General features: G+C 50.5%; 1 protein-coding gene across 4 annotated transcripts; it reads left to right on the plus strand.

Annotated features, from left to right (window-relative positions):
- The first annotated feature begins 621 nt into the window (after window positions 1–621).
- Window positions 622–16,502, plus strand: BSPRY (B-box and SPRY domain containing). 4 transcript variants are annotated; one of them, XM_028517292.2, is made up of 6 exons: window positions 622–906; window positions 4,228–4,326; window positions 7,967–8,212; window positions 9,331–9,356; window positions 13,806–13,930; window positions 15,173–16,502. In XM_028517292.2, the coding sequence occupies exons 1-6, from the start codon at window positions 706–708 to the stop codon at window positions 15,697–15,699; spliced, it is 1,224 nt and encodes a 407-aa protein (XP_028373093.1). In that variant the 5' UTR covers window positions 622–705; the 3' UTR covers window positions 15,700–16,502. The 4 variants fall into 4 exon arrangements, with proteins under 4 accessions (XP_028373093.1, XP_035877978.1, XP_035877979.1 ...); XM_036022085.1 differs by having other exon boundaries at window positions 9,334–9,356; XM_036022086.1 differs by having other exon boundaries at window positions 7,967–8,197; window positions 9,334–9,356.

The following is a 16,502-nucleotide window of genomic DNA, read 5'->3' on the forward strand; positions in this document are numbered from 1 at the left end:
CCAGTCTCATTGCTACCAATTAGTGACTGTGACCCCTGGCAAGTTCCTTAACCTCCATCAAAACGGGGACCATCAGACTTTCCTTGCACTAATAGATGCTTAAGCAGTTGCAGCCTCTGTCTGTGCTCCAGATACTGTTTTAAGTGTTTTAACTCCTTCAGTCCCCATCACAACTCCTGGAGGTAGGTACCCTCCTTATCCCCACTTCACTGCTGAGGCCTTGGAGGGTAGGTACTCACCAGAGGGCAGCCACATGGGTCGTGAGCTTTGACAGTCTGATACCAGGAACTAGCTTTAAGCTAGTACTTGTCTAAAGATGCCCCTCAAATAAAAAAAGGCTGTTGTATTACGTGATACAACACTTATAAAGCGCTTAGCAAAAGCCTGGTACTTATAAATGCTGAAAGAACTTTCCTACGGTCACATTAAGATTTGCTGTTTTGTGTTTGTTGTAAAACAAACCTGCTACAACACGACTTAATTCAGCAAATCAAAAACAAACAAACCAAAAAAACAACTGCTGAAGCAGGAGGGATCTGGGCCAGGGTCCGGTCTAGGGTGTGGGGCGGGTACCCAACGAGCCGCGAGAACTGGGCGGGAGGAAGCTGGTGGCCGCGGGTGGGGGCCCGGAGGCGGGGTCAGGAGGCCCCGCCCAGCGGGCACCTGCGACAGGTGGAGAGCTCGGCGCCGGGCGGTCGCTCGGCCATGTCTGCGGAGAGCGCGGGACCGGGACCGGAGCCGGGACCGGCACCTGAGCCGGGACCTCTCTGCCCGGAGCACGGCCAGGCTCTGAAGTGGTTCTGCTTTTCCGAGGGACGACCGGTGTGCGCCGTCTGTACGGAGCTGGGCGGCCGCTGCCAGGGACACCGCATCCGCCCGGCGGAGGAGAGCGCAGAAGAGCTGCGGGTGAGCCGCCCTGGGTGCCGGAAGGCGGGGGGCTCCGGAGGGAGGGCGCGCCCAGCGCGGGAGGCGCTCTGGGCGAGATCCGGCTGGGACCCGGGGGCCGGGCCAGGAGCCCAGGCTCCGCGGTGGTACTACTGGCTGTAGAACGAGGCGGTTAAAGGGTGTGGCCCCTGGAGACCTGAGTACGAATGTCACCTCCGCCTGTCCTCCTTGTGAACCACATAATCCTGTGAGACTCAGTGCCCCCATCTGTAGTTTGGGGGCAATAATAGCGCGCGTTTATTGGAGTTATAGTGTGATATAAATAAGATAATAGGATCACACAGTGGCAGATCCAGCTGTCCAGCTTCTCCGTTGCCCTGCTGAAGAGGCCAGGAACCCGGCCTGGCCTTGGGGAATAAAGGGCCCAGCTGCTCCAACTCCCACCGTCCTGGTGGAAGCTGATCTCTGGCAAAAACCCAGCCCTTGCACACTCCTCAGCCCCGTGGCTCAAAACCCCTCCACTCCTCCACTGGTCAGGCTTCCTGGTGAGGTGATTCTTTTCCCTTTCAGGATTGGCCTTGATTGTACTTCAATCTGGTTTCGCCTGAGTGAACGGAGAGGGCGGGCAGGAGTCAGGAGGTTCCTGCTGGAACCTTTTACCTAGGGTTTCTTCCCCCCTCCAGCCTCCACTGGACTCCAGGCTGGTCCCCTTTCTGTCACCACCCCTCCCTGAACTGCTGAGATTGGAGAGTCAAGTCACCCTCGGGCTTCCTCCCTCTTTCCACCCTACCTGTGGCCACTGGGGATTTCCTTGCAATTTGATTAAAAGGCTTGATTCTTCCAGCCTGTCCCTGGAGTTCTGCCCAGCTGTGGAAGCTGAGGGCACTGGCTGGAAACGTGCCTCCTCGGACTGGACTGTAATGAACACCTCTGACCGGGTGCTGGGGCCAGGAGGGATTCAGTTATTGAGTGACACCCGAAAGCTCCTGGTTGGCCCTACTCGTCACCATGATCCACGACAGAGATTATGAAAATGAACTTGGATAATGTAGTTTAATAAACTTCCATTGTGCACAGAAACTTTGCAAGTTCCAAAGCACTTAAATATGCATCATGTCATTCCATCCAGACCAAGCCCCTTTGAAGGAGTGGTCCTGCCTACATTTTATAGATGAGGAAACTGAGTCCCAGGACAGGACAGGAGCTCCTCCCGGGTTTCTGCTGTTCGGGGCTGGACCAGGGCAGTCATTGCCTAGACCAGAGGAAACCACTTCTTTGCTTTAGTGGTTGGAGGGAGGAAGTGATGTTAATGGGAGTGAGAATTTAGTGTAAACTTTTTTTAAAAGTTGCCATCAGGGCTGAACTAGAGTGGTGGGTGGGGTGAAGGCTGGGGCAGGGAGGCAGGCCCAATGCTTGTTTTGGAACGCACTGGACCTGGGACTCCCTCCCTGAATGCTCCTGAGGCCCTGGGCGTGCTCACCTTCTTTGCCTGGAGAGAGGTGTTTCTTGCCCTTTTTTCTTCCAGTTTTGATTAGATTAGGGCTTTTGTACACGCTCCTTTTACTCCTCCAGCCAGCAAAGACATTTCGCTCCAGGGCAAGATTATTCGTGAAATGAGCAAATACAGCACCAGTTCAAACAACTTTTCACTTACCTTCTGGATTCCTGTCCCTGTAGCCTTTCAAAAAGCCAGTCTCAGATCCTTCAGTCCTGTGGCATGTGCTGATCCCAGCTTCCTCCCAGTCACCTCAGTTCTCTAGCCTTGTATTTGGACTGGCGAAGTGTAGTGCTCATTCCTGGTTTGGGGGGTGGAGGGAGATTTGCAAGGGCTTCCCAGAGGAGGTAGCCGAGCTGCCTTCTGGAAGGCGGAACTTGGGCCATGCTCTTTGGGGAAATAGTGGAGGGGCTGCTGCTTGGAAGGGCTCCCACTGTTATCTGGAGACATGGAGGGGGAAAGCAGGGGCCTGGCCGCATCTCCTTGGGTAAGTTACTTCTCTGCGGGCCTCAGCTAAATTTCTAAAACTCGCATGGGCGATGCTCGCAGGTTTGGGGCTGTGAACCGCTGAACTTCTTGTGGTCAAGGAAATGGGTTTTATTCATTCAACAAATATGCAATATTTACTTATTCGGGGCCTTCTTATGTATAGGAACTGTCCTCTAGGTAGTGGGACATAGAGAATAAATCAAGTCAGGGTGCTCATGTTCTAGTGGTGGGGGGGAAGATACAAAAAAGATAAACACATAATATACAGTCAGGAATGATAGTACAAGGGAGAGAAAAACGGGCAGAGTAAGGGAATGGGATGTGGAGATGGATGAGGAAGACTTGTGAAGGAATGGTATGTGAATGGAGGGGGGAGGGGCAAGGCATGGAGATGTTTGGGAGGAGACTGCTGGAGACAGGAGGAGCAACAGGCTCACACTGAGATCAGGACAAAGTCAGTGTGTTTATGGAACAGAAAGGAGGCCAGTGTGGAGGGTGGAAGGAGGTAACACTGGGGAGATAGGCAGAGTCACATCAGCTAGGGCCTTGTTGGCTAAGGTAAGAAGCTTGATCTCACCTTGCTGTGGGTGTATTGGGAAGTCATCGGAGAGTTTTGAGCAGGGACAGTGACCTGATCTGATTTCCTTACAATATGTGGCAGTGTCTAACTGTGGGGTTCAAGAACGAAAGCCCAGTTTGGAGGCTCTGACAGTGGTTGCTGTGAGAGATAATGGTGATCGGGGTAGAATGGCTGGAGTGGAGGTGACCAGCAGTAGCCAGAGGAAAGACAGTCATTTTGGAGATGTGGCTGGTAGGACTCACCGGTGGATTAGATGTGAGGTTGAAGAGTAACTTTTTTTTCTTTCTGGATAGTGAGGTTGATGATTGATGGTGCTATTTAATGAATGGGGGTGGCGGGTACTTGGGGAGGAACAGTGTGAGAAGCCATGCTCTTCTGCTTGCATGCGTGTGCGGAGGGTCAGGTAGCTGAGTACAAAGGAAGATTGAGAGTGTGTGCAGGAAAGTGATTATAAAATGGGCCATGGATTTTCAGGACAGATAGAATCGAGGCCACCCTATGGGGGTGATGGGTTGTGAAAAGAGCTAAGACTCATGTACTGGCATCTCCAGCTGGGCTGCCAATTCTAGAGTTAGTGATCTAGAAGGATGGGGGGGATAGGCAGGGTATGGGATTTTTGAAATGAAGATTTTGGAGGCGGTATAGCTTTCAGTAGTGATGAGGTCTGGGGTATCACCATGGGAGTGGGTGGTGGAGGGGGGTAAAGGAGAAAAATCAGCGGAATGGAGTGAGTAGATCATCGTGGGTCAAGATGCCATGGGTGTTGCTTGTGTTGCAGAACAAGATCGTGGACCAGTGTGAGAGGCTGCAGCTACAAAGTGCTGGCATCACCAAGTATGTGGCCGAGGTCTTGCCGGGGAAGAGCCAGAGAGCAGTGGTAGGTAATTCTTCCCCTTTTCCCTCTCCCCTGGGTCTTGTCCTAGGAGGAGACCCCAGTGTTAGGGGCTTGAACCAGTCTAGGGGCCTTTCCCAGCCTCACAAACTCCTTGTGCTGCTAACACAAAGCCGGATGCCTGGAAGGATGGTTTTACCACCTGGGGAGAATATCACATGGGGTGCAAGGGCAGCTAGAAAATGCCTTTTGGGGGCTAAGGGATCACGAAAGGTAGATTTCTTCTACCATCTAATTATTTTGTGCTCAGCCCCAGAATTATAAAATAACCTAGGGACTTTTACATTGAGTATTCTTTATAACAGTCCTATGCAGTAGGTGGCAGCAACATCCCTGTTTACAGATGGTTAACTGACTTGACCAAGGTCCCACGGCCTCCTGCCGGAGTCAGTTCTATGACCTGGATCTTCTGACTCTCTGGCCAGTGCTCCTGCTGCTACTGCACCCATCACCGATTCTTTATTCAGCTGACTCATTACCACAGCTACATCGCTCAACAATGCTTTTCTTTTCCTTTTTTAAAAAAATTTAATTAATTTATTTTTGGAGAAATGGGAAGGGAGGGAGAAAGAGAGGAGAGGAACATTGATGTGAGAGAAAAACATCGATTGGTTGGCTCTCGAACACCCCCAACTGGGGACAGGTCTGCAATAGGACCAGCGACCCTTCGGCTTGCAGGATGACACCCAAGCCACCAAGCCACAGTAGTCAGGGCCCAAGAATGCCTTTCAAGGACAGGGCCTATGACTTCTTTCCACACATTCCCTCTCTCCCTCCCCCATAGTAGTACGTGAGAATGGACCGTTGGGTTTAGTAACATGCACAGCATTAGGGGTCCTGACAGGAGGAACTGTGTAGGGTGGCGGGGTGAAGGCCTGGTTGGAGTGGGGTTCCGAGAGAATAGGAGAAGAGCAATTTGGGACAGTGCGCACAGGCAACTCGTGAATGTTGCTGTAGAAGGGCGCCGAGAAATGGGAGGATGGTGCAGAGAGATAAGGGATCCAGAGGGTGTTTATTTTGTTTTTAAGACGGGAGAAGTTACTTCATGTGTGTAAGCTGATGGGAGTTTTCCAGTAGAAACGGGAAAATTAATGATGCAAGAGAAAGAGGAAGTTCAGGTACAGCAAAGGGGGTGGGATCCAGGAAACCAGTGGATGGATTGCTCGTAAGTAAAAGCGTGGGCAGCTCATCCACAGAAACGGAGCAGGCGGAGTGAGCAGAGGTGCAGGGAAATGGGTTGGTGACGGGAGGGCTTGTGGGAGCTCTCCTCTGATTGCTCCCATTTTCCATTATTTATCACCTTTCCTGTAGGTTCTTAATGATGCCCCTTGTCAGTGTACAGACGTGTTTTGTTCTCCACCAGTCTGTTAATATGGTAATACATTCATAGAGTCTCTAATGCTAAACCATCCTGGAATTCCTGGGGAAAACCAACTCGACTCGATCATAATGTACTTTTTTTTAACTTTTAATTTTGAGATTACTGTAGATTCACATACAGTAAATGCAGATTCACATACAGTGGTAACATCATGCCTAACTATGGTATTTTATATCAAAACCTGGAAATTGACACTGATCCAGCTCACCTCACTCAGATTTTATTGGTTTTACATGCACTCATTTGTGTGTGTGTATTTCATTCTGTGCAACTTTATCACGTGTATAGATTCACGTGACTTCCACCACAATCGAGATACGGAACAGTCCATCATGAGGATCCCTTGTGTCACCCAGGTTATAGCCATGCCCTTCTCCTCCTTCCCCTTGTGTCATTGTTATACACGGTTTCTGGGTTTGGGTTGCTGATCTTAGTTTAGGGCTCTTAAAAAGGGTTTTTGCATGTATACTCAGGCATGAGATTAGCTGTGTATGAGTTTCATTTCTTGTGTGGTCCTTATCAGATTTTGGTACTGAGGTTATATAAGCCTTATTCAGTGAGCTGGGACACAGAACGCTCTGTCTCGCTGAAGGAGCTTGTATAAGTTTGGGATTATCTGTGCCCTGAATGTTGGTGACACCCTCCGTAAAACTGTCTGGGTGTGGTGGTTTATTTGTTGGTAGATTTTTTACCGATTCGTTTTTCATCGTAACTATAGGATTTTTCCTGGTTTTCTTTTCCCCTTTGGTTTGAGTCAATTCTTTCTGGAAAAATTATCCATTTTCTCTGTTGTCGTGTTGAGTGCTGATCACAGGTGTCCCAGGCGTGTCTATCATGTTAGTCTTCAAAGGACCGACTTTTCGTATTTTAACTGGTTTCTAGTTTCCTTTCTGCTTTTGGACTCTGGGGGATTTCCTTTACTTAGCTGCCAGAGCAACTTCACTTTTAAAAGGATGCTTTGAGCTATTTTTCCAGCATTTCTGTGTTTGTTCTTAATTGTTACTGGTCACTCATGTGCCGGCTTTGTTCTGTCTACATGTACTAACTCATGTAATCCTCACAGTGGCCTTGTGAGGTAGATGCTATTATTCTCCTCAGTTGACAGATTAGAAAGCTGAGGCACAGGGACAATAAGGAACATGCTCAAAGTTCCACATGTAACCAGTGGAACAGCTAAGATTTAAACTGTGGCACTGTCTCCCAAGCCTCATTGCCCAACCCCTTAGTTTTGTTGCCTCAAGAGAGCACTGAAGTGGAGTCTGAACTCCCAGGTTCACTGGGCCATGCGCCTCGCCGCTCCTTCTTCCCTATTGGGCAAATGATGGGTCTCAGTTTCTTCTGTTAAACAGGGATAATTGTCACCTGCACTGCACAAAGCAGGCCTTCAGAGCCAGGGCACAGGAAGCTGTTGGCTATCCCTGACTCTCTGGCATCACTGTTGCTCTCTTACTTATCTGGCAAGAGGGCAGGTGCTTCATGCAACAGACGCCTTTGGGTAGTGTAGATTACCCGATGGCAGTGGTGTGGGGGGATAGGCTTGGACTGAGAGTCAGGAGCACTGGGTTCTAGTCCAACCTCTGTCCCTGACTGGGCATGTGACTGCTACCAAGAGATTTTTGACTAAGTGGGGGAAAAACTTCCCATTAGTCATTCAGTAAACATTGGAGTGCCTACTGTGTGCCAGACATGGTGCTAGTTGCTAGGGGACACACGGCAACTCCACTGGCTGAGGGCTGACTTCAGGCCTCCCGTGTGGCAGGAAGAATTCTACCATGTAAGCAGCTGGAATGGATGTATTAGGAAATAATGAGGTTTTTGTTCCCAGACATGGTCAAAAATATCAGCTGGACTGCTGTTGGTACAGATCCTGTCGACAGGGATGACTTTTTAATCCCTGTCTGTTCTGCAGTTCTGTGATCTGGGACCTTGGTCTCTTGGTCCTGGTGTTCCCGTCTGTGAAATAAGCAGGTGATTCTAGTTGTTCTCTAGGCCCCACCCAGCTCTTCCATTCCGGAAGCCTGGTTCCCTGAGATATGGGCTGGGTGTCTGGATTTTACATTTCCTTCCCCTCAACCATATCTGGGGACTCAGGGCGGGGATGGCTTGAGAACTCTTACTGCCACCACAGTGTTTATGGTAGACGCTGCTCATCAGTCCCCACACTACTTTTGGCCGAGCCCAAGCACTCCTGACCTTGACTGGGGCTAGGCCAGGATCCGACTCTGTTTTTTCATCTCTCATCAGAGCATGGCCAGCGCAGCGCGGGAACTGGTCATCCAGCGCCTGGGGCTGGTCAGGAGCCTGTGTGAGACTGAGGAGCAGCGGCTGCTGGAACAGGTTCACGGTGAAGAGGAGCGGGCCCACCAGAGCATCCTGACGCAGCGAGTGCACTGGGCCGAGGCTCTGCAGAAGCTCGACACCATCCGCACCAGCCTGGTGGACATGCTCACCCAGATGGATGACCTCCAGCTGATTGTAAGTCAGGCCAGGGTAAGGGCGCTACCGACTGGCCAGTCTCTCTGAAAAGCCCGAAAATGTCGAGAATGTTTATTGGTAGGAGGTGGGTGGATAAGGATAATTGGGGCAGGGATGAGACGGGGAGATAAAATTATTATGGATTTTTTTCTGTACCTGGTACTTATTCTTTCAATAATGAGCAAACATTTACTGAGTGCCTGCTATGCGCTAAGCATTGTGCTGTGGGGTAGAGTTGCAGGATACAGCTGTCAGGGACCCGCAGCCTTGTGGAGGAGACAGGTGCATAAACTGAATATTAGGATAGGGAGCGACAGGTGCTGTGGTAGATGACATTCCTGGGAGCTAGGGACCCCACAAGCCAAACTTGAGGGGGTCAGGGAAGGCTTCCTGGATGAGTGACTTAGAAGCTGATGCCTGAAAGATAAGAGTCGCCACTATGTTAAAGGAAGTACAAGGGTGGAGAGAGAACTCTGTACTTGAAGGGCTGACAAGGGGTCCAATATGAAGACAGACAGACCAACTTTAATCCTACCATCTGGAAATGGCCAGGATTAATATTTTGGCACACATCCTTTCAAAGTATTTTAGACAGATGTGCAGATGCCTGCTGTCTTTAAGGGACAACGTGACGTCTCAAAAGACACGCCAGGCAGAGAAATGAGAATGTAGAGCAGCCGAGCTCTCTGTCCCGTTGCAGTTCAAGTAGGACAGTTCCCAGGGCCGCCCTAGATCGTGTATCCGTTCAGTCACACAGCTGCCACGTGCCGAGCTCATTCCGTCCCAACACTGGGACAGTCACAGCAGGAGATTCAGAAAGGGCCCCAGCCGTCTGCTTGCTGACTGTCTTGTGGGGGATAAAATGTTGGGTAGATGCGTGTTTGTCCTGAAGTGTAGCTGAGGGAAATCCAGGACAACACGGGGCCCAGCGACAGAGTGATGTGATCTGAGTGCGGGGTGGGGGGATATTCGAGGAAGAAAGTGTAGCTTTGTGCTGCGTCTTAAAGGAGTAGAACTTTTTATTCTAGAGTTTCTGCCCCTGTGGAGCCCTCCACGCCAGTTGAATATATTTAAGTCTTGACTGCCTGCTGGGTTCTGATGCCAAGCCTGACTCTTGTTTTCTTGTCTCACAGCAGAAGGAGCAGGAGATTTTTGAGAGGTGAGTATGGCCCCATAATTCACTTGGGCAGACGTGGAAACCATGGCCTTGGGGCCTCTAAGCAGTCCATTGCATTCAGACTCTACTGCCCAGGGTGTGCAGCAGAGTGGCTTCTCTGGAGCCAGGCTCGCCGGACAGGGGCCCTCCTGGCTCTAGCTTGGAGAACTGCTTTAGACCCATGTGTAAGGGCAGTGAAATAACCACTTACCCATCGGGCTTGCCACAGCCTAACCTAACATGATTAATAACTGTACCGTCACGCTGTCGCAGGGTTTTACCGCCTTCTCCTGATGAGAATGCTGAGACTCACAGAGGGGAAGGGACTTGCCCAAGGGCCAGAGCTGGGGCTGGGACCACATCTGACACCTGTCTCAGGGACTGTCTTCTCACTCCCGCTTTCTCTAATGAAAGAATCTTTGAAACCCTCAAAATTTGCATTTTCATTATGCAATAAGAAAAGAATTTCACCAGGCTCTACCTAGGTCCCAAAAGGCTGAGAACCAAGAGCCTGAGGAAGTAGCTAAAAGGATGTGATTTGCCAGGCAAAGAAATTAAATTCTTAATCTTATTGTGCAAGATTTCATAGCTGTCCTTGGGGAGCACAGCCCGTTCTTCTGATCTGTTTTTGCATTTAGGTTTCACTAGCAATACATGTGTATGAGAGACCAAAAAATTTCCACCAGTATAAAACAATTAAATTAAGAATGAATCACCCCTTCCCAATCCGATTCCCAAGAGGTGATCGGTTTTAACAGTCAGTTTTTGTCCTTGGGACTTTCCTATGTATAATCATAGGAGAATATGTGGGGGGTTTTTTCCTCCTTAAAAAATATATTTTTAAAACACAGATGGGATCATTTTCTTCTTGCTGTTCTATAACGTATCAGGCTCCCTTGGAATCTTTCCATGTCAATACGTGCAGACTCACCTCCCTTCTTGGGGAGTCTGTGAGGTATTCCATGGTATGGACGCATGCCCATTCATTTCACTGTCTCCTTTTAAAGTGGGTTCGGCTTGTTCCTACTTTTTCCCCTCCTGCGATCCTGCCCCACTTCGACCCGGCCTCCTTTTCCCCCTTAGCTTCATCCTCGCCCTTTAACACGGTCCGTCTGTCTTCAATATCAAGCTGGTGTGATTTTTGAAAAAATTTTGATCTTCGATTTTTTGTTTTGAAATATTTTAAACTTATAAAATTATAAAAATAGTATAATGACCTTCACCTGGAAATACTAGTTAATATTTTGCCAGATTTGCTCTTTCTTGGTGTCTCTTTTTTCCTGTTTATTTTTTTAAGATTTTATTTATTTATTTTTAGAGAGGGAATGGAGGGAGGGAGAGGGAGGGAGAGAGAGAGAGAGAGAGAGAGAGAGAGGGAGAGAGGGAGAGGGACAGAGACATCAATGTGCGGTTGCTGGGGGTCATGGCCTGCAACCCAGGCATGTACCCTGACTGGGAATCAAACCTGCGACATTTTGGTTCGCAGCCCGTGCTCAATCCACTGAGCTATGCCAGCCAGGGCTCCTGTTTATTAAGTATATATGTATAAAACTTTTTTCTGACCTATTTGAAAGTAAGTTGCAGAAAACATGATCTTCTATTCCTAAATTTTTTAGCAGTTCTCTCCTAAGAACGAAGACATTCTCTCACATAACCACAGCATAATTATCAAGTTCAGAAATTTAATGTTGATATAATACTATTATCTAATGTATAGTCCACATTCAAGTGTTGCCAATTGCACCATAAGAAAAAAAACATTTTCAGTGAGTCTCGGACAGTTGTTGTATAAAAATACTCCTCACCTTGAGTTCATCTGATAGTACCTCATGGTTAGGTTCAGGTCATGCATTTTTGGCAGGAATATCTCATAAGTGATGTGTTCTCAGTCTGTCCGAGCAGGGGCACGGGATATCCCTCTGTCCCTTTATCAGGGATGTTGATTTTGATCACTTGGATGAAGTGGTACTTACCAGGTTTCTTCATTATAAAGTTCTGTCTTCCCTTTTGTAATTAATAAGGAATGTGAGGAGGTACTGGTTGTATAAATAGCCTGTTTACCTTCAACCTTCATGCAATAGTTCTAGTCTTCATTGGCACTAAATTCCTTCCTGAATTATTTATTTGCTTGTTTGTTTACTCACTTACATAGAATCAGTGTAGACTCCTGGATTTTTTTTTATTCAGTGCATTGCAATCTGCCACTACTGCTACTAATATTAACTTTATCTTCAAACTGCCCTAGATTGGGCCAGTTCTAGCCCCTTCAAGCTGGATCCCGGATTTTTTTTTTTAACAACTCCTCATTATTCTTCGAGCTCTTGCTTGTGTTCCGGCACAAGATACAATGTCCGAGGCTCAGCTTGTTCTTGTCCTGCCTCAGCCCTGGAACCCTGTACTTCTCCAGGGAGTCTCAGTTCCTGTTAGTGGCGGGTAGCATTTGGAAACTGAGATCTGGGCAGATGCGCGTTGCTCCTGGTGTGACGTGGCTTCCAGGCCTTCTTCGTGGACAGCAGACTGAGCTGGGGAGTGTGAGTGTGGTTTTCTTTCTTCATGAGTTTGTAGCACAGCTTCTAATTCCCACGGGACACTGCCAAGCGTTTCCTTCACCTTCTGCCGTTCCATGTCCGTGACTTCCTTCTTTCACAGTGAGGACCTCAGTGGCGACAACAGCCTGTAGTCGTTTGTTTAGAACATGCCTATGGCACACACAACGCTGTCTGAGAATTGCCAAGTCCACACTGCTGTTGACAGACCTATTTGTTGAGGTGGAGATTTGTTTGGAGTTCCTTGTGCCTTTAGAGGTTGGATGCTCTCAAAGGACTATGTTCGAAAGTTGCCAAGCCCCTTCTAGCTGGAAACCCACTTGTCTGAGAAGTGCCTTTATTTAAAGGCTCCAATGTTGTCTCCATATCCCTGGCTGGGCTCAGCTCTGGCCTGTCGCCGCTGCAGATCCTGCCGCACAGCCCAGGCCCTCTGATCCCAGCCAGGGCGCTGCTGTGTCCGAACCCCAGTTCTCTCTCACTCCTTTGGAGTCACGAGCTTTCTCTTCTGTGCCATGAGATACCTGGACCGGCTGGTTTTCTAGATTCTGGTGTCTATGAGCGGCCTCAGATTTGCCCTGGGATGGTGGCTTAGCAATGCATACACTGGCTCCTCGTCCCTCCCTCCTGGTGGCTGGGGCCCCTGAAGACCCAGCCTCACCGCTTTGAGAAGATGGCAACAGACCCTCTGTTGTCCTGACCACAAAGAACCTTTGTTACTATAGCCTGTTCTCAGCTGTTCTCGGGCTCTGTTCACCTCCTTCCTCCCCAGCCAGCGAGTGACCTGTCTTGCAGAGAGCTGGCATCCACGAGACATGGCCCACTCTCCCCACCCCCACCCCCCGCCACTTCATTAATGGGCAGAGCCATGAGATTTGGGGAAAAGAGGGTATGCTCTCAGAACTGCTGCCCCATCTCAAAGCCACCTTCAGGATTAGAGTCAGTGGGAAGTTCTTTCTCAGAACCCAGTTGAAAAGACTCTGCAAAGCTCTGTGGCAAATCCCCACTTTGCTCTATATCCCTTTGAGATTTCACTACAGGTCAAGGGATGGATTATGTTGAATGGTGCCTGGACTCCCACCTGGGTTCTCTTTTTGCCTGGAGGCAGGACTGGAATCCGGCTCCTCTTTTCAGCTGAGTGCCTTCTCTGAGGCCCCGTTCTCTCCTGTCAAATGGGTACACAACTACCTCCCAGTTGTACCAGACCAGACGATCTGAGATTCCGTGTAGAAAACAGCAAGCCTAGAGATTGGCTGCTCAAATAAATGGCAGTCCTTTTTATTAACCAAATCCCTCTCCAGCCAAACCCAGTCAGCCCCCACTGTGAGCCGAGGTGAGGTAGTTACTGGGAGCAGAGGGCTGTGAATAATTGACAACTGGTGAAATAACTGAGCATCCCTAGTTGCATTGCGTGATCCCCTCCGGGGTGTTTGCATTTTAAGAATAGAGGAGTTGACCGAACCAAGGGCAGCCTTACCACTGCATTCGGTTTTGGAGGAAGGTGACATTTTCTCTCTGGGCGGGGTGGTGGAGGGGAAAGACTGCCATTTAGAGGTGCGAGAGGCCCAAGTTCTAGTCCCAGCTCTGCTGCTAATGTGCTAGATCCTCGGCGAGTAGCTGACACCAAGCAGTTAACGCCCTGTAAATCGTCTGCCTTGTGAAGAAATCGTCAAGGCTTCTTTGTGGGGCGAGGGGGCGGTGCACCGGGGAAATGCCCACCTTCCCTTCGGCCCCAACCCTCCTTAGGGCAGCTCCTCTCTGGGGCCTGGCTGCCAATCTTGGTGTCACCCTCGTGGGAAGAGGATTTGACTTCTGTCCGCATTCCCCAGCCCCAGCCACCATGTATGCATCTAGAGACATTCCAGAATGTTTCTGAATCTGTTTTTTTTTTCCTTTTTTTCTGTTCAAGAACCGAGGAAGCAGAGGGCATTTTGGACCCCCAGGAATCGAAAAAGTTAAGCTTCGATGAGACGTGTGCGTGGAGCCCTCTTCTGACCCAGCTCTGGGCCACAGCGGCTCTTGGCTCCCTCTCAGGTTAGGAGTTGCTCGAGCCCAGCACCAGCTGAAGCAACTGGGCTTCTCTCTGTCTGTCTGTCTGTCTGGGGTTTGCTGTGGGGCCAACCTGGGGATGGGTGCATGTGGGTGGTAGCTTAAACAGCCAGTGATGCCGGGTGCAGGCTTGTTGGTGGGACCCAGGTACCGGAAAGGCCCGGGGCACCGGGACCAGGTCCTTCCTGTCTCCAGACCAGCCGAGTAGTCAGGTCTAGGATAAATCTTATTCTTGTAAATCATCCTCTTTATGTCCTGCCCTACTGGGACTGCTTAGTATTCTTTATTGGCAACCTAGTTTCTCTTTAAGAAGATATAACTGAAGGCCAACTGGGGAGCACCTGGAATAAGAATTGAGTTGCCTGGAGTCGCCTCACTTGCTCACATAACAAACGCTGATTCAGGCTGACCATGGGCCTGCCTGACCTTGTGCTGCATGCGGGGGCCACGGAGGTGAACATGACACGTCCTGCCTCCACAAATTCCCACTTGGTGTGGGGGTTCTCAAAGTAGGCTCCCCCAAACTCGGTAGAAGTTCCCATCCTCCCAGTTGTGGTATTTGTGTGATTCACCGAATTAGGTTAATGAGTGGATTGATTTTTTTTCCTCAATTTTAACCCTCCCCACCTCCTGTCCTGTTATCCTTAAAATGTTAGTACACGCTGCTGGAATTCTCTACAATCAGGTATTACCTGATAATACTCCCCGATTTGCCAGCAGTCCCATTGGTTAGTGGTGGAAACTGCACACCTGATGCCTCGTCGCCCCCCATGCCTGTGTCCCCAGGACAAGCCTGATCTGGAGGCTGCACATTTGCCCAGTTTGAATGCAGTGTGGCCAGGGCCAGAGGCTCGGTGTAGGGACAACATGCTGGGTCTTAATTTTGTCCCGGCCACCAGCGTGATGCACGACCTCGGGCAATTTGCCTCTCCTCTGGGCCTTATTTCTATCGGCGCTTACAGATGAGGGTCTTAGACAATAATAGTGCCTGTTACCATGGCTACTATTTATGGAGCACATAATGTTGCTAGGTATCGTGTCATCCACCCTGTGGTAAGTCCTATTTTGATCCCCATTTTAAACTGGGGAGACTGAGGCTCCGAGAGAGTAAATGGCTTGTATGAAGTCACACTGCCAGTGAGGGATAAGGAAGCCCCTCGCTGCCTGGCAGGACCAGGGTAGGGCCGAGGGTGGACCTCGGGCAACTCGGAGAATTCTTTCCGGCAGGCACAGAGGATGTGCGCATCGACGAGAGAACTGTCAGCCCCTTCCTGCAGCTGTCGGATGGTGGAAGGACCCTAACCTTCAACGCCAAGAAGTCCAAGGCCTGTGCCGATGGCCCAGAGCGCTTTGACCACTGGCCCAACGCCCTGGCCGTCACCTCCTTCCAGGCTGGGCTGCACGCCTGGGTGGTGAATGTGCAGAACAGTTGTGCCTATAAGGTAGGCGTGGCCTTAGGCCAGCTGCCCCGCAAGGGTTCTGGCAGTGACTCTCGTCTGGGCCACAACGCCTTCTCCTGGGTCTTCTCCCGCTACGACCAAGAGTTCTGCTTCTCGCACGACGGGCAGCACGAGCCCCTGGGGCTGCTGCGGTGCCCGGCACAGCTGGGCATGCTACTGGACTTGCAGGCCCAGGAGCTGCTGTTCTACGACCCAGCCTCGGGCACGGTGCTCCACACCCACCGCGCGTCCTTCCCTGGGCCCCTCTTCCCGGTCTTTGCTGTGGCTGACCAGACCATTTCCATTGTCCACTGACCTTGGGCACTGGGGAGGCCAGGTGTGCCTCCCCACCCGCCCTCACAGGCCACGTTTCGACCCAGTATCCTTTCCCCAAACGTTATCTGTGGCCACTGGGCAGCTTTTGGAGGGGTCGGCATCCATTTCAGATCTGGGTGCAACCATGAATGCTGCTATCTGTGGGGAACCTGTGGCTCCCTGGGCTCAGCCCCCCAAAGGGACCCTCTGAGGCCATCGCATGCACCGCTGCATCTCTGTTCCCCAGCACGGTGCCTGCTGAGTGTGCAGCACGCATTTGGCCGGGGAGTGGTAGGCGGATGGGTGCACGTAGAAGTGGTTCTCCGGCAGAATAGCCTGTGGCTGAAGTGCTTTCTTCCCTTCAGCTCAGTGCTTTCCCGTCCCTTTCACGACCTGGCACCTGCAGAAAATATTTTTCTAGCACATAAGGACAGCCTAGAAGGGACCTAGAGCTCCTGTCAGGCTGCTCCGGTCAGAAGACTCTAGCCTGGGGGGCTGTGTCCTCCCCCGAGTCTTACCCGGCCCCTCAGAAGACCGAGAAAGTCCTGTCTGCAGGTAACCTGCATGAACACACCCACCAGCAGCTCTGCCTTGGAGCTGGTGGCTGAGCTCCAGCCTGTGTCCTCTGTGCCGACAGGGACCAGCTTCCCCTCAGCGGCAGCTGATGAGTGTGGCACCTGATGGCCCCTTCGGACATCATGTGGAGACCTGGGGTGGGAACCTCGGCCAGAAAGAGCTGAAGGAGTTAGAGGGCTGGCCTTAGAGCATGTGTATGTTATTAAAGGTTTCAAAAGATTGGAAAA

The sequence above is a fragment of the Phyllostomus discolor genome, chromosome 3 (assembly GCF_004126475.2).
Source record: "Phyllostomus discolor isolate MPI-MPIP mPhyDis1 chromosome 3, mPhyDis1.pri.v3, whole genome shotgun sequence".
Classification (NCBI taxonomy): Eukaryota; Metazoa; Chordata; class Mammalia; order Chiroptera; family Phyllostomidae; genus Phyllostomus; species Phyllostomus discolor.

Bases quoted from the DNA above. Each gene is read 5' to 3' on its own strand.
- BSPRY (XM_028517292.2), top strand. From the start codon at position 706: ATGTCTGCGGAGAGCGCGGGACCGGGACCGGAGCCGGGACCGGCACCT. The intron at 907-4,227 runs GTGAGCCGCCCT...CTTGTGTTGCAG, and splicing joins AGAGCGCAGAAGAGCTGCGG to AACAAGATCGTGGACCAGTG. The intron at 4,327-7,966 runs GTAGGTAATTCT...ATCTCTCATCAG, and splicing joins GGAAGAGCCAGAGAGCAGTG to AGCATGGCCAGCGCAGCGCG.